A 14,452-nucleotide genomic window follows, 5' to 3' on the forward strand; every position below is an offset into this window, starting at 1 on the left:
TAAATCCTGACCTACTACTGCAGAAAACCAATCAGCAGGATCCTGTAGGTAGCGAACAGAAACTTTTACGCTAAATATCCTCAGAACGAATGCATTACAATATTTACAATACATAAAAATGCCAACTATGCCGCCTACAATCTTCTCTGCTTTGCCCAAAGGTTGACTGGTAGAGAATGCCTCATGGCATTAAGTTCGCTTTTTGTACATTAAATTGTTCTCACAAACTACTAAGAAGATACTACATATGTTGTTCATTTGTGCAATAAAGTTTAAATAAATAAATTAACTATACCATGGACAACCAGTTTTTCAGTAGGAGATGGCTCAGGAGTACTGTAGAGTTTGTTAACTCCTCACATTTATTTTTTTATAGGAGTCGACTTTGCCCCAATCAGAGCCAATATTTTTCAAATTTGCCGTCTTTTTCTACTGACGGAAATGTTTTGAGAAAAGCGCCTTGTGCTGGCACCATAATAAAAAAAATAATGATAAAAAAAAGTTCATGTTCAGTACCCGCGGTCAACGTTTTTCTTAGTGACTTGAACAGCTTTTCACTGACAGCACGTCATGTCAATATCGAATCTGTCAAAAATTAAGTCAATATTCCGATTGCAATGCAATCACTGTTAAATTTCTAATCAGATCATAATCAGTTTACACTGTGTTAAGTTGGCCGTGGAAAATATTGTATTGAATGTAGAAAAAGAGGCGGATGGGTTTAGCACAGCCGTAATTAAGGACTGATCGCCCACCATGGCTATGTCCAAAGGATTTAAAGTGTTGGAAAAGTCCTGCCCACCAAATCCGTACAGTATAATCTTACAACACAGAAACAAAGATACTGCTTTATTGTTTGAATCTCAAGCTGTGGTCTCACTTTCACCTCAGGAGACAGACACTTTTCGGAAACAGTTTCACAAAATCGCTGACGCTTACGCCTGCCTAGGCGTCCTGCAGCTGAACTCCGGGGAAACCTGTCTGCTATATCTAGTGCTGGTGACCGGCTGCTGCTCCGTGGGAAAGGTGGGCGATGTTGAAGTTTTTAAAATCACTCAAACACAATTCTTACCTCTCTTTTACCAGACTAATGATGACAAAGTATCAGAAGTAAAGAAATTACTCAACTCTGGAACATTCTATTTTTCTTGGAACACGGGAAAATCCAACGATAATCTCTTTGATCTCACACTCTGTGCACAACGCAAGAGTAAAGGAGCTAATCCTGATAACAGATTCTTTTGGAACAGAACTCTGTTCATACATTTGATTAGGTACGGAATTGATTGTGAAGACTGGCTCACTAAGAGCTATGTGTGGGTCAGTGGAAATAAGAACCATCTATGTGGGCCACCGGCAGGCTCGAGCAGTTTTAGTATCCCGTCTGAGCTGTGAAAGAGCTGGCACTCGTTTCAATGTGAGGGGATGCAATGATGATGGCAATGTTGCCAATTTTGTTGAAACTGAACAGTCAATTTACATTGATGACTCTGTGGCTTCTTACATACAAACCCGAGGGTCAGTTCCTCTGTTTTGGGAGCAGCCGGGAGTACAAGTTGGATCTCATAAAGTTAAGATGTCCAGAGGCTACGATGCCTCTACCAGTGCTTGCGATAGACACTTCTCTGCTCTGAAGCGTAATTATGGTTCTGTGATTGTTGCCAATCTTTTAGGATCCAGTTTAATCGGAGGAAGCGAAGGTGAAGCCACTTTGAGCAATGCTTTTCAGAAGCACCTTAACGAGTCTGCTCATGCAGATATTGTCCAGATAATCTTCGATTACCATCAGGAAGTCAGAGCTTCGTCCATCGAAGGCGCATTAGTGAAATTCAAAAAGATAGTTGAGAAATATTATGATGAAATGGGGATATTCAGTGCCAAAAGTGTTGATATTTACAATATTCAGAAAGGTGTTATTCGAACAAACTGCCTTGATTGCCTGGACAGAACCAACTCCATTCAGACATTCATTGGGCTAGAAATGCTCAATATACAGCTGATGCTCCTTCAATGTGTTGATAAGAAACAGAATGTGAACAGATTTGAGGAAGTTTTTAAACAGATGTGGGTGAACAATGGCAATGAAATATCCAAAATTTATGCAGGCACTGGAGCTATCCAAGGGGGCTCCAAATTGATAGACGGAGCTCGCTCTGCAGCCCGTACAATACAAAACAATTTGTTAGATAATTCCAAGCAAGAAGCTATTGATATTTTGCTTCTAGGTTCTACTTTAAACTCAGAACTTGCTGATCGTACAAGAATCCTCTTACCGGCTAATCTACTGCACACATCAACTCCAGTGCTGAGAGAAATGTGCCGCAGAGTCAATGAGTACACAACACCTTCCTCTATTAGGATCACAATCGGAACATACAATGTTAATGGTGGTAAGCATTTTAGAAGTCTCGCTTACAAAGACGTCAGCTTAGCCGACTGGTTGCTGGATTGCCCTAACAATTCATTAGTGAATACTGTCCAAGGCAAGGATCATCCTTCTGATATATTCGCGATTGGTTTTGAAGAAATCGTCGACCTTAACGCCAGCAACATCATGGCCGCCAGTTCTGACAACGCAAAGGCATGGAGTGAGGAGTTAGAAAAAGTTTTATGCAGAGATGCACCCTACACTCTTCTCTCCTCTCATCAACTAGTAGGAGTGTGTTTATTCGTATTTGCTAGAAAAGATTTAATACCTCACATCCGAGACGTAGCGCTCGATTCTGTGAAAACAGGTCTCGGGGGCGCCACGGGTAACAAAGGCGCAGTTGCAATAAGACTAGTAATTTACGGAACCTCTCTCTGTTTCGTTTGCGCCCATTTCGCCGCCGGCCAGTCTCAAGTGACCGAACGAAACGCCGACTACACCGAAATCACAAGGAAAGTAGCTTTTCCGATGGGCCGATCCCTGTACTCTCACGACTACGTTTTCTGGTGCGGCGACTTCAACTACCGCATAGATCTAGACAAGGACGAAGTGCGACTACTCGTGTCGCAGAATAATATGCAGCGGCTTCTTGAGCAAGACCAGCTAACGAGACAGAAAGCGCAAGATCTCGTGTTCAAAAACTGCTTCGAAGGTGATATAACATTCCCTCCGACGTACAAGTATGATCTCTTCAGCGATGACTACGACACTAGTGAAAAGTGCCGAGCCCCGGCCTGGACCGACCGCATTCTGTGGCGCAGCCGGAAACACACTATCGACCCGGAAGGGACGTCAGAATTAGCCGCCGGAAAGTTACTCCACTACGGCCGAGCAGAACTGAAACAGAGCGACCATCGGCCCGTAATAGCAATTCTCGAAGTGGAAGTGCTTCAAGTCAGTTACACAAAATGCATGGAAGTGTTTTACGAAGTGGTCAATGATCTGGGACCTCCGGACGCGACGATCGTCGTGCAACCTTGCGACGACAACGGTGAGTCCGTATTTGACGATAATTTGGTAGCCGCCGTACTGCAAGAACTCGCCACAATAGGCGAAGTGACTCTCGTGAGGATCGTGGAGGAACAGTCGACTTCGCTGATAATCACGTTCCGAGACGGACAGAACGCTCTCGCCGCCGCGCAGAAGGAACATCTGACCGTCCGCTCGGTTCCTCTGCGCATCACTTTGAAATCTCCGAATTGGGTGGAGGTAGTCAAGTCGGAGTTGAATCTGTGCACGAATAATACGATTCCGCTGTTCGGTGAGGCTCAAGCGGAGCGGCCGCTGAGGTCGGCGCCGCCGACGCCGCGCCGGCAGCAGCCGAGCAGGCCGCCGGCGCCGTCGCCGACGCCGCTGGTGCCGTCGCGCGCGCCCGCCGCCGCCGCGAGTCCCGCGCGGCCGCCGCCGCCGCGGCCCGCGCCTATGGCACCCGCCGCTGACAACGGCAAGCCGGCGCCGGTGTCGCCGCCGCCGCTGTCCTCGCCGCCGCCGCTGTCGTCCCCGCCGGCGGACAGCGGGCCGCCGCCGTCGTGCTCGCCGCCGCCGCCGCCGGCCGCCGGGCCGCCGCCGCCGGTCCCCGCGCGGCAGGGCGCTCCGCCGCCCCTACCCGCTCGCCCGCGGCCGGCTTCCTAAATTCCATTACGCATTTCTAGAATTTGTAATAACTCGAACAAATCATGTACGCGGGTAAGTGTTCCGTAACTCCATACGTTCCTTTTATTTGCTTAAATTGTTGTTGAAGTTATTTATTGCATTAGAGTAGTAGGTGTCCACTTTGTTAAAAAAAAATATCGGTTGTAGGTTAGTTAATATAGGTCGTGGAAGCTTGACTTTGGTTGGGTATTATGTACTGTACATTGTTAAGTAGCGCATTGTGTTGTGTGTTTAGCAAATCTCGGGCTGGTGATAAGCTGGCCGTGACGTAATCGTGCGAAGGCTCATCTCATTTATATACATACATAGTCTGGATTATCATCAGCATCACATATAAATGATACATAGATATACTTTTATTGTTATGAATTGTTCCAGTTTTAAGGGGTTATTTTATGACAGATTAACGGTTCAGCATGGTTGTGCTCTCGTCACATGCATGGAAACAAACGATAGCAATCAGTAGTATGATTTAAGAAATATATAAATTGAAGATTTTTATTTCTTTAGTGTATTTATACTACTTATTGTTGAACATTTTCGTCTGGATGTTGATCATCCAGATGATCATCATCCAAAGATCATCTCATACATAAGAACAAAGTTTAAAAAAACTATAGGACCACTATTATATCTCAATTAATATTGTTGGCTACGTAAAAATATATCCGCGTAGGTATGGGATGAGATACAGTGACGCCAGAGACGTATTAAAAGTAGACTGCATACAGAATACGTTTTGAACTTGCGAACAGTGACTTTAGTGTTTTCTTTGTGGTGACGATGAAATGACAATTTAATAATAAATTAAATGCTCATATGGCCTTGAACTTGAAAATAAAACTTTTAAATAACTGATAACTGCATAACATAAGTTTAACTTTTTTTTTCATTTTATTTTATATTTTTGTGTCGCTTTGGTTATTTAATCAATGGGTTTTTTTATTTTATTTATTTATTTTATTGCCTTGAACTTCGTTTTTGTTTCGTCCCACGGACGGACGCTTGGGTTAACTTGTGTAATGTCTAAACATCGATCTAAACTACCGAAAGTTTAAATCGATGTGTCCAAACTTATCGAAAATTTACAACTGGATTGATAGCAAGTCAAAATGAAAATCGGATTTACTTTTGGCGTCTGTGTGTTTAAATTTTCCACACACATTAAAACAAACCTGAAGAATAAATAGATCGATATCTCGTAGGTACATAATCTTTGAAACAATGTACATAATCTACTTACATAATGAGTCTGGTTGGGTAGATTCGTAGATAATTCATATTTTTGGTGTATGTAGTATGAAAAAATATACATATATGTACCTACATAAACAATTAAACATATAACGAATAAAGTTGAATATTGGTACATATTTATTGAAACAGTTCTCGCCGGGCTGTGCGATTGATGTCGTGTACCTGTACAATATATTCACAATTGAATGTAAACAATATACATATTTCGTTAAGCAAGCAAGGTACAATTAGACGATTGGTTTCAAACGGGATTTTGTATATTTTACGTCCACGATGCTACAAAGTAAAACGAAATCTAAAATTGCGCATCTGTAATTCTCAAAGGCCGGAATAGGTCATCCATATACACGGATGCAATTAAAGCCAATTTATTCGATGATTTCATTTAACTATTTTTAACGATCTCAGTTTCTCTTGCGGTACGATACGAAGGAATGATAAACGATAAACTAAGTACCTATATCGACATGCTGTAAGCGTGAACCCGATGTATTTTAGTTAGTTCGTTATATATATGTATGGTTGAAATTAGCTTATATTTCTATATATCATAGCTATATAGGTTAAGGATAATTTTAAAATTTATAAAAAGGTTTTGTCGTCAATAAGTTGCTTCGGATTCTTCCAAATACCTAATTACCAGGCGTCATCCATATATTACGTCACAGTGTAAGGGGGGGGGAGGGGTCATACTAAATGTGACAATCCCTGTTAAAGGGATACAAAAAAGCGTGACATAGGGGGGGGGAGGGGTCCAAAAACCTGAAATTTGGTGTGACGTAATATGTGGATGATCCCCTACCTCCGAGTATTAAACCATTCTTTAGGCCTGTTTAGACCGCGTGCGATGCGAACTCGCATGCGATTTTAGTTACATTGCGGGCTGTTAAGTTATACCTACAATTTAGCACAACCATCAAATACCGCAATGTAATTAAGCTCGTATGCAAGTTCTCGTACCGTCTAAATGGGCCCTTAATCCTTGGTGTCTCCATATGTTGTACGACTCCACACCTACTGTCTAGCCAATGTCATTACATTATGACATTGGCTAGACAGTAGGTATTACATTAGGTACGTAACGTCGATTCAATCGACACTGAAGTATGTTTTGTGGAGGCAATGGAGGAGAAGTCTGATAATTATCCAAAAAATATGAATGCAAATCTGGAAAAGACTGTCATATCAAATTAGGTTTCGAGACTGACTTACCTCATGCTCTATATTTTCTAAATGGAGTAAAAAGCATTAGTCTGAACTAGCGAAACAACCTGTGAATGGTCTTACTTACATCTAGAATCTAGATATTCTAGATTAGACAGTCTTTTCCACATTAACCTTCAATAAATAGGTGTTTAATAAAATGCATCGAGATTTACCTTTGAGATTAATTTAGTTTTTTATAGAACCTGATGATACTGTTTAATTTGAAAGAAATATATTTGTTTAACTCCACAACATAGTAAGTACTTATAAAAGAATTCAAACGTATTTAAAAAAAACATACGAATATTACGAATGCGACACGTTACGGAGGACTAGCAAAACTAAGAATGAGGCAGCAACCTAGTACACAATCTAAAATAACAGGTTTCCAACTAATAGGAAAATGTTAAATTTTATTCATATTTACATAGCTTTTTTGTGGTAGGTTCTTTAGATACAAACTGTATTAATTTAAACTAATGTCTTGTATTACGAAATACCAAATAATATATGTTTATATCTAGTAGGTGTGCTGGTGTGCCCGCTTCTCAAAAACCTATTTTAGCATGTCTATCTTGGGTCACTCTTTACTTGTCTTTATATAAATTATTGTTACGTTACCTACATATAAGTTATATTTTATACCTAATACTGAAAGGTAACTTCTGAATGAAAAATAATTCCTAGATTTCCGGTGTACCTAGGTGAACAAAATGTTTGATCTTAGTTATTTTTTTAAAAGTGAGACATGACATTGTAAAATAATTTAAAAAAATCGTATTTTATATTTTTTTATTGGGGCATTGAGCAACATTTTGAGATGGGGTAACTAATTTAGATAAACTTAATTAAGTGTCCACTTAACTATACAAGCACTTTATTGGTCTTATCCGAAGTTACCTATCCCAATAAAATAAAGGGTATGTTTTATTTTTAGGCTGTTCACTGATATCAATATACAAGGAAATGTGCAGTTGTATATCAAAGGTCTATTTCTGTATCGTTTTATAAATTTTATTATTTTTTTACTTTTATATTTTATTTTATTTAAAATATCTCGTACCTACTATATAAGTTACACGAAATAAGCGAAAATGCATTTGTTATAGAAAATAAGCTTGTTGTAGTATTTAATTCCAGTGAAGTGTAAAGATATTCGTCATTTATATAGAAAATCGTTATATTTACATAGCAACGGAAATTATTGTCTAAGAAACAATACATGCGTCATGAAGTTTTGTGGTCCAGTAAGTATTTACCTACATTTTTACTGTGGATGTGTCCGATTTCGAAAATTTCATTGCCATGACAAATTTGTTATGACTAATAGAGACCAGTAACTTATAAAACATTTTCATCTATATTTTTTTTTACATAGATATGTACATATTCTATTTTTTAACCAACTTTAAAAAAGGAGGAGGTTCTCAATCGGTCAGGATCTTTTTTTATTACCATATGTTTTGTGTTACATAGCGTTGTGCATATCATTCACTCATTCGTTCATTCGCTTACATATTTGCACTATTTATTAGCTCCACACTTAATATGAAGATTGTAAGTCTGTACTGTTTACTAGTCTCTCTACTACGTCACAGCAATGGTTATCCGTTATTTGGCGGTTATCATTATCACAAATAAGTGAATTAATTATCAATATTATCATTACCTATATTAATGTAAAGGGATAACTTCGAACGAGGTGTATTTAATTCTAAAAATGCCTGACATTAGTAAAACTAGGAGCACTTTATACTGCAGCAACAGTAGGTATGCAATAGGGATGTTACGGAGCTTCGGCTTCGGTTCCGATATACCGAAACTTTCGGTTGATTTCACACCTTCGGCTTCGGCTTCGGTTCCGATTGATTTCAAGCGAAAGTCATACCGAAACCGAAACTTAATGGCCGCAGTAGGTACGCGGCGCGTGCCTGGCTATGAAAACAGGTTTGGACTTGTATGTATGTATTACATACCTGTGCTATAACATTTTCAATCGTACAATAAGGTGTTCATTTTTATTTCCCATGCCTGTTCGATAATGTTGAGACTATACCTACACACCTAGGTAGGTACTGATTTGTATGAAGGTACTTTATTAATTAACAATAAAAAATACGAAATAATAATACCACTGTTTTATTTTATTACTTGACGCAGGCGAAGGGAGAAAAATTAGGTACTAATTTCTCTCCCTCCGCGGCTTAAACATACATCTCCGGTTCCGGTTTCGGCTTCGGTTTCGGTTTCGGTTCCGATTTCGGTTCCGTTAATGCAAATTTAAAATCTCCGGTTCCGGCTTCGGCTCCGATAAAACCACCTCCGTAACATCCCTAGTATGCAAGATACCTTGGTTTTAACAAGCGCGGATCCAGCTTCGTGCCCAGGGGGGGGGGGGTGTCACGTGGTCTTTTTGTATGACCAGCCTAGGCTCCATGGGGGGGGGGGAGGCATGACTCCCCCTGGATCCGCGGACGGGGTTTAAACGGTGCAGCAGCGTAAGTTTGAAAGACTTCTGGCTTCTGGTTTTATAGACATGTCAATTAGAAAATTAACATGCTTTCAATGCTACCCCATTACACTAATACAGGTTGTAAATTTGGTCGTCTGCAAAAACTTAATGGATTAATCTACATAGGTCTTTTACTACGGGACCATATAATTTATTTCATACATTTTAGCTTATGAACTGAAGCAACATATACGGGAGAGTCGTTTTTTTTTGTGAAATTGGATTGGCTCCATAGTAAAAGTTTTAAAATATGCCCTATTATATGTACATGTTCACCCCAAAAATTATTGCGGGTGAAAGAAAAACAACCTGTAATCTTTCTTATGAGTAGTGACAACACACACGAATGTAAATCATAGACTGTTTATTATTGAGTGCTTTATGAACTGTAAGTGTTAAACGAATTCTGCAATATAGGTGGCATCTGTGTTATGTTACATGTATATTATGTGAAATATAGAACTGTTCAAGCAATCATTTATTTTATTTTCCTTAACAAATTATAAGTCAACAACAGGGTTATTTGTCATTCTTAAATACAAGGTAACATTTTTTATATCTATTTAAAATATATAATTAATAAAATGTATCCTTCTGCCTAAGAATGTTACATTAAAACAACTCTTGTGATTATAATTCTTCCTTTTATTGGAATCTATAACACAGGCGACTAATACATAATATATATTAATTTAGTTCTTCTTAACAGCGTGAGAGTAGATAGTGTGGCCGAAACCAACAATGCCGAGCAAGCAGAGAGCCATGGTCAGGCGGTACAGGACTGCATCCAGGGGGCCTCCCTTCAGGAACACGGGCACATCATTGTCTTTCTGAAAACCAAATACAGATTAAATTGGATTTGATTTTATGGGGTGAATATGAGTAACCATGTTGACCTATGACATGACTGCCAAAGAGTCCAAAGACGTCTCATAAGCCTAATAGAACTTCATGCTTTCAGATACTCAAAAGGTATAGCATCATTTAGTTTTAAAGATGTAAGAAAATAATAAAACACAAATATTGATCTCAATAGATGATGTACAACATATTTTCTTACTGTAGAGGCAATATGCAAGTCTTGGGCTTGGACATAGAAGAACATTGTTTATGTACACTGATTAATGACAAAGGTAGTTAAAGTTGGTTTATGTTATGGCAGGTAACCTTATAAACCGGATGTCCCAGAAATTATACTTATTAAGGTAGATGATACCTTATTATGATAATGGTAGATACCTTATTATGATAGTGTATAATTTGATATGTACGACAGTTTTGTTCACTTGTGGTTGCGATAGTGCGCAACTTTAGTACCTATTTTATACAAATTGTCACTACCAGTGAGTTCCTATAATTGGCTTCCCGTATCTACTGTCTTATATACTTATGTCATCGCTGTTGGATCTCCTCTCCAAATAAATAAATAAATATAAATATATACTGACATTTTAATGGTTAGATGATTATTCATTGTAAGTAAACAAACGTTATATACCTGGAACAGTGCCTGCTGGGAGCGAATGTTCTCGGGCACCGCCGGGTAAGGAATGTTGGTGCCAGGGACCAAACGCTTCTTGCCTCCAGCCGCGCAGGCAGCCTCAGACACCGTCGACATATGAGTCGTGTTGTACACCACGGGCACCTCCACTCGTTGCAAAGCAAGTGGTGCCTGTAAAAATCACTTCATTTATATCGTGCCACATGAAAAGTCCCTCACGTTCCATTTTGATAAAACGATACTTACAACTGGGAACAGTGGGGCTTGCAGGTTGCTGGCGGCAACGAGCCTGCCGGTAGCTCTGCTCAGTTGGTGATACATTTTTCTACACGAATTATAAGATTAGTGCCCGTCGAGGAAAAGATTTTCTTCGATCGTAGAAGTATTACGAAACAAGTAGTTATCACAGGGTATAGAGTGTTGCTAATAAACTTAGTGAATGTGACATTTGTTGATTATTCCTGAATAAAATTACACCTTAACAGATTGTATCAAAGTATAGTTTTGTATGAAAAGTATTGCAATTTTTGATTAAATTAGTGTAATCTGCTTGTGCGGCAAGTTATTTTCTGATATGGCAATTCGATAGATATTTTAGAATATTTTTGGTTAATCTGAATTCTCGCATGCTTTAAAAAAATGTAATAAATTATAATATCTTTTGTAATAGTCTATATGATAGTAATTTCTTTGCTCGAAATAAATATGACTACTGACTATTTTTTGTACTGGCTAGCTGCTAAAGACGCCATATTTTTGTCGGTGATTTTGACAGTTCTTTTCTTGAGCACGTTGGAAAAGGTGAGTGGTTATGTTCTAGTTTTAACCAAAAATCGTGTTTATTTTGCGTTATTTCTTAAGTAGTTTGTTCTTATTGAAATTTGTGCATCCTCTTATGTATAAAGTGAAACCGTATTCTCAACAGTACAAGTGAAGTTCGAATTTTGAAATTCCGCGTGGCGTTGTCATTTTGACGACTTAGATTTTCTTTTGTTTTCCGCCTTCACTTCGAGAATCAACCGTCATACTCATACTTAACTAAATATTTGTACAACAACCTTTCCAGTCCCACAATGCAGATCTTCGTAAAAACCCTCACGGGGAAGACCATCACCCTCGAGGTGGAGGCCTCCGACACTATCGAGAACGTGAAGGCCAAGATCCAGGATAAGGAGGGTATCCCCCCGGACCAGCAGCGATTGATCTTCGCCGGCAAACAACTGGAAGATGGCCGCACTCTGTCCGACTACAACATCCAGAAGGAATCTACCCTTCACTTGGTGCTCAGGCTTAGAGGAGGTACGTGTGAAATTCCAATAGGTTTTGTGATTTCTGGCAATAACTATTCGAGTGTTATACGAATTTTCGAGTAGGAATTTTGTTTCCATGCCAATTAATCAAAATTCATTTTTGATAGACATGGTAGTGTTGACTAAACGATGACTGACACCCCAAAGGAGTAATATTGCACTGAATCACAGCCAGTGAAACGAGATTCACAACTCCTTCATTAAAATTAGCAAACATAACAAAGGTCTCGCTTTTCGGCTGACGGGGATAGTGTTTTCATGGAGTTCTAGAACTGAAGTTTCTTTTCTGAGTGGAATTACATTGTTGCTAAGAGGACTCCTTTTTAACCGACTTCAAAAAAGGAGGAGGTTCTCAATTCGACTGAATGTTTTTTTTTTTATTTATTTATTTTTTTTTTTTGTATGTATGTTACTCGATATCTCCGAGAATCGTGGACCGATTTTCAAAATTTTTTTTTTGATCGAACCGGTATAACCCCGAGATGGTCCCATTGGTACCAAGTCAGGGTCTGATGATGGGATCCTGGAGAAATCGAGGGAACTCTTCAAATGTTATAGGCACATGTAATGTTTTTAGTCTATTTTTGTTACTGTTTTTTAGGAAAGTGATTTTAAACAGGGAACTAGTATAAAAACTTTTACCATTGTGGATGGGCCTGATGATTGTTCCTCTAAAGTCTTAGTGTTATTTATTTATTTTCTTCATTCGATACTCTAGAGGCTGAGAGAGTCTGTATATTGTACTTTATAAAGCTATTGTAGTTCAGTATTCAAACACAACAGAATTTCCATTTTTTTCAGTTGTGTAGCAAAATATCAATGTTACATTTAAAAATGTTCTAGAAAATAAATATTATTTATTTCTTCTTAATTTTAAAATTAGCTGTCGAATTTATTTTTGGCTGTTTATAGTGCACTGGCACTAAGTATAAGTCAGGTTATAGACCAATACTTGATGTCAAAGTGCTTTTAGATACTTTAATTAATCAAAAATACAACTTTTATAACATATGTGACATCAAACCTTTTATAGTAATCAAGCATTTTCAATGAGCAGCATAAATAGCTATAATATCAACAGCTTTTTCATCAATATCTGATCCCTAGAAGCACCCTGAATCCTATGTATATTATTTATGTTAACAAACATAACTTTATTAATTTGTCGGCAGGTACCATCGAGCCCTCTCTCCGTATCCTAGCCATGAAGTACAACTGCGATAAGATGATCTGCCGCAAGTGCTACGCCCGCCTGCACCCGCGCGCCACCAACTGCCGCAAGACCAAGTGCGGCCACACCAACAACCTCCGCCCCAAGAAGAAGCTGAAGGATTAGATATTTTTGCCTTTTCTGCGGATTGACATAAAAACTGTAAAATTACTGAAAGATCCAAATTAAAGTTTAACAACTTATAACGCTGATTTTACTTTAAAACACCCAATTATCATTAACCCCTCGTATGCTTAGACACGGATCCGTGCGTGGGAATTTTAATCTATTGCTTTAAATGCCAAGGTCACTATTTCAATGACCGTTCGAGTCGTCGCGACATCTATTGACAAGTAGCAGTATTGATAATTTATGCTAGTTGACGCGCGATTGTCGCTAGATGTCACTTAACTGTGCCTATACAAATAACCCACATTTACTGATGTATGGAGTTACAACTCTTTCCTTATTCCTCTATGGTTTTGCCGTGAAAGACTTGACAAACGGCTCTTTCAACCCCCTTATTTGCCAAGAGTGGCATCACTGAAACTTGTACTTTCAAGTGCTCTTCCTACCCCTTTAGGAGACAGGAGGCCTACCCGAATGGCATTTCCGTGACGCGAAATGCCGCAGAAATGTAGTCTGGCTCTGTCGCGCCAATACGCAAGAGCGATAGAGATAGATAGCTACGAAAGAGATATTATAGTGAGCGTTTGTGCATTCGGCTACGACCATAAAGAATGCACATCGGTTTTTGGAAAGAGACAATTAACGTCACATAAGCAAGAAAGAGACAACGCTCTACGAAGACGAAACATTCTTTATGGCCGTATAGGTGTTTACTGTATGGCACACTGCACAGTAGGTATAAATAAGGCCTAAAGGGCATAGGCTCGTTGGAGTTTGACGTCTACATTTACACCGGCGAGGCTGTCTAAATCGTTGCCGACTTATCGTGGACTGGCCCTATAGGTAGGTAATTACGTTTGTGGTCGATGAATCTATTCCTGGCACAGACTCAAGTACCTGGTAAGTCGTATAAAGTAAGCTCAATTTGTGTCTTCACAAGTTCACACAGGCGGGATTATCTCTAGCTGTAATATTATTGCAATAAAAGTAGCTAATAATAGTAACAATGCATATAGGATAAACAATTAGAGATGGGCCGAGTTTTAGTTTGGTTCAATTCTTAAGAAAAATAAATATTTGGCCGTACTATTCTGTAGGTGCATCATCATTAAGTTCAGTTACATTAGTAAGTAGCTACCTATGTACTTAATTAATTGTTCTCGGGGTATTTCCCTACAAGCTAGTTATGCATCCTAGGCAAAGAATGGATTAATAGTAGGGATGTACCAACACTGACTATGGATTT

General features: G+C 39.0%; 3 protein-coding genes across 3 annotated transcripts; 2 read left to right on the plus strand and 1 right to left on the minus strand.

Annotated features, from left to right (window-relative positions):
• Positions 1–627: 627 nt before the first annotated feature.
• On the plus strand, positions 628–5,975 carry LOC125242376 (synaptojanin-1). The gene is given in 2 exon segments (XM_048151181.1): positions 628–1,305; positions 1,307–5,975. Coding segments are annotated over 2 exon segments (3,303 nt in total). The 5' UTR covers positions 628–756; the 3' UTR covers positions 4,061–5,975.
• A 3,705-nt stretch (positions 5,976–9,680) lies between these two features.
• Positions 9,681–10,964, minus strand: LOC125242392 (cytochrome c oxidase subunit 7A, mitochondrial-like). Its single transcript, XM_048151198.1, has 3 exons — positions 10,804–10,964; positions 10,555–10,728; positions 9,681–9,886 (listed from the first exon to the last, which is right to left on the minus strand). Exons 1-3 carry the CDS (start codon positions 10,876–10,878, stop codon positions 9,749–9,751), a joined length of 387 nt encoding a protein of 128 aa, XP_048007155.1. The 5' UTR covers positions 10,879–10,964; the 3' UTR covers positions 9,681–9,748.
• Positions 10,965–11,233: 269 nt separating this feature from the next.
• Positions 11,234–13,283, plus strand: LOC125242383 (ubiquitin-60S ribosomal protein L40). Its single transcript, XM_048151190.1, has 3 exons — positions 11,234–11,358; positions 11,624–11,856; positions 13,040–13,283. The coding sequence occupies exons 2-3, from the start codon at positions 11,631–11,633 to the stop codon at positions 13,201–13,203; spliced, it is 390 nt and encodes a 129-aa protein (XP_048007147.1). The 5' UTR covers positions 11,234–11,358; positions 11,624–11,630; the 3' UTR covers positions 13,204–13,283.
• Positions 13,284–14,452: the final 1,169 nt, after the last annotated feature.

This window comes from Leguminivora glycinivorella, chromosome 1 (assembly GCF_023078275.1).
Source record: "Leguminivora glycinivorella isolate SPB_JAAS2020 chromosome 1, LegGlyc_1.1, whole genome shotgun sequence".
In the NCBI taxonomy this organism is placed as follows: domain Eukaryota; kingdom Metazoa; phylum Arthropoda; class Insecta; order Lepidoptera; family Tortricidae; genus Leguminivora; species Leguminivora glycinivorella.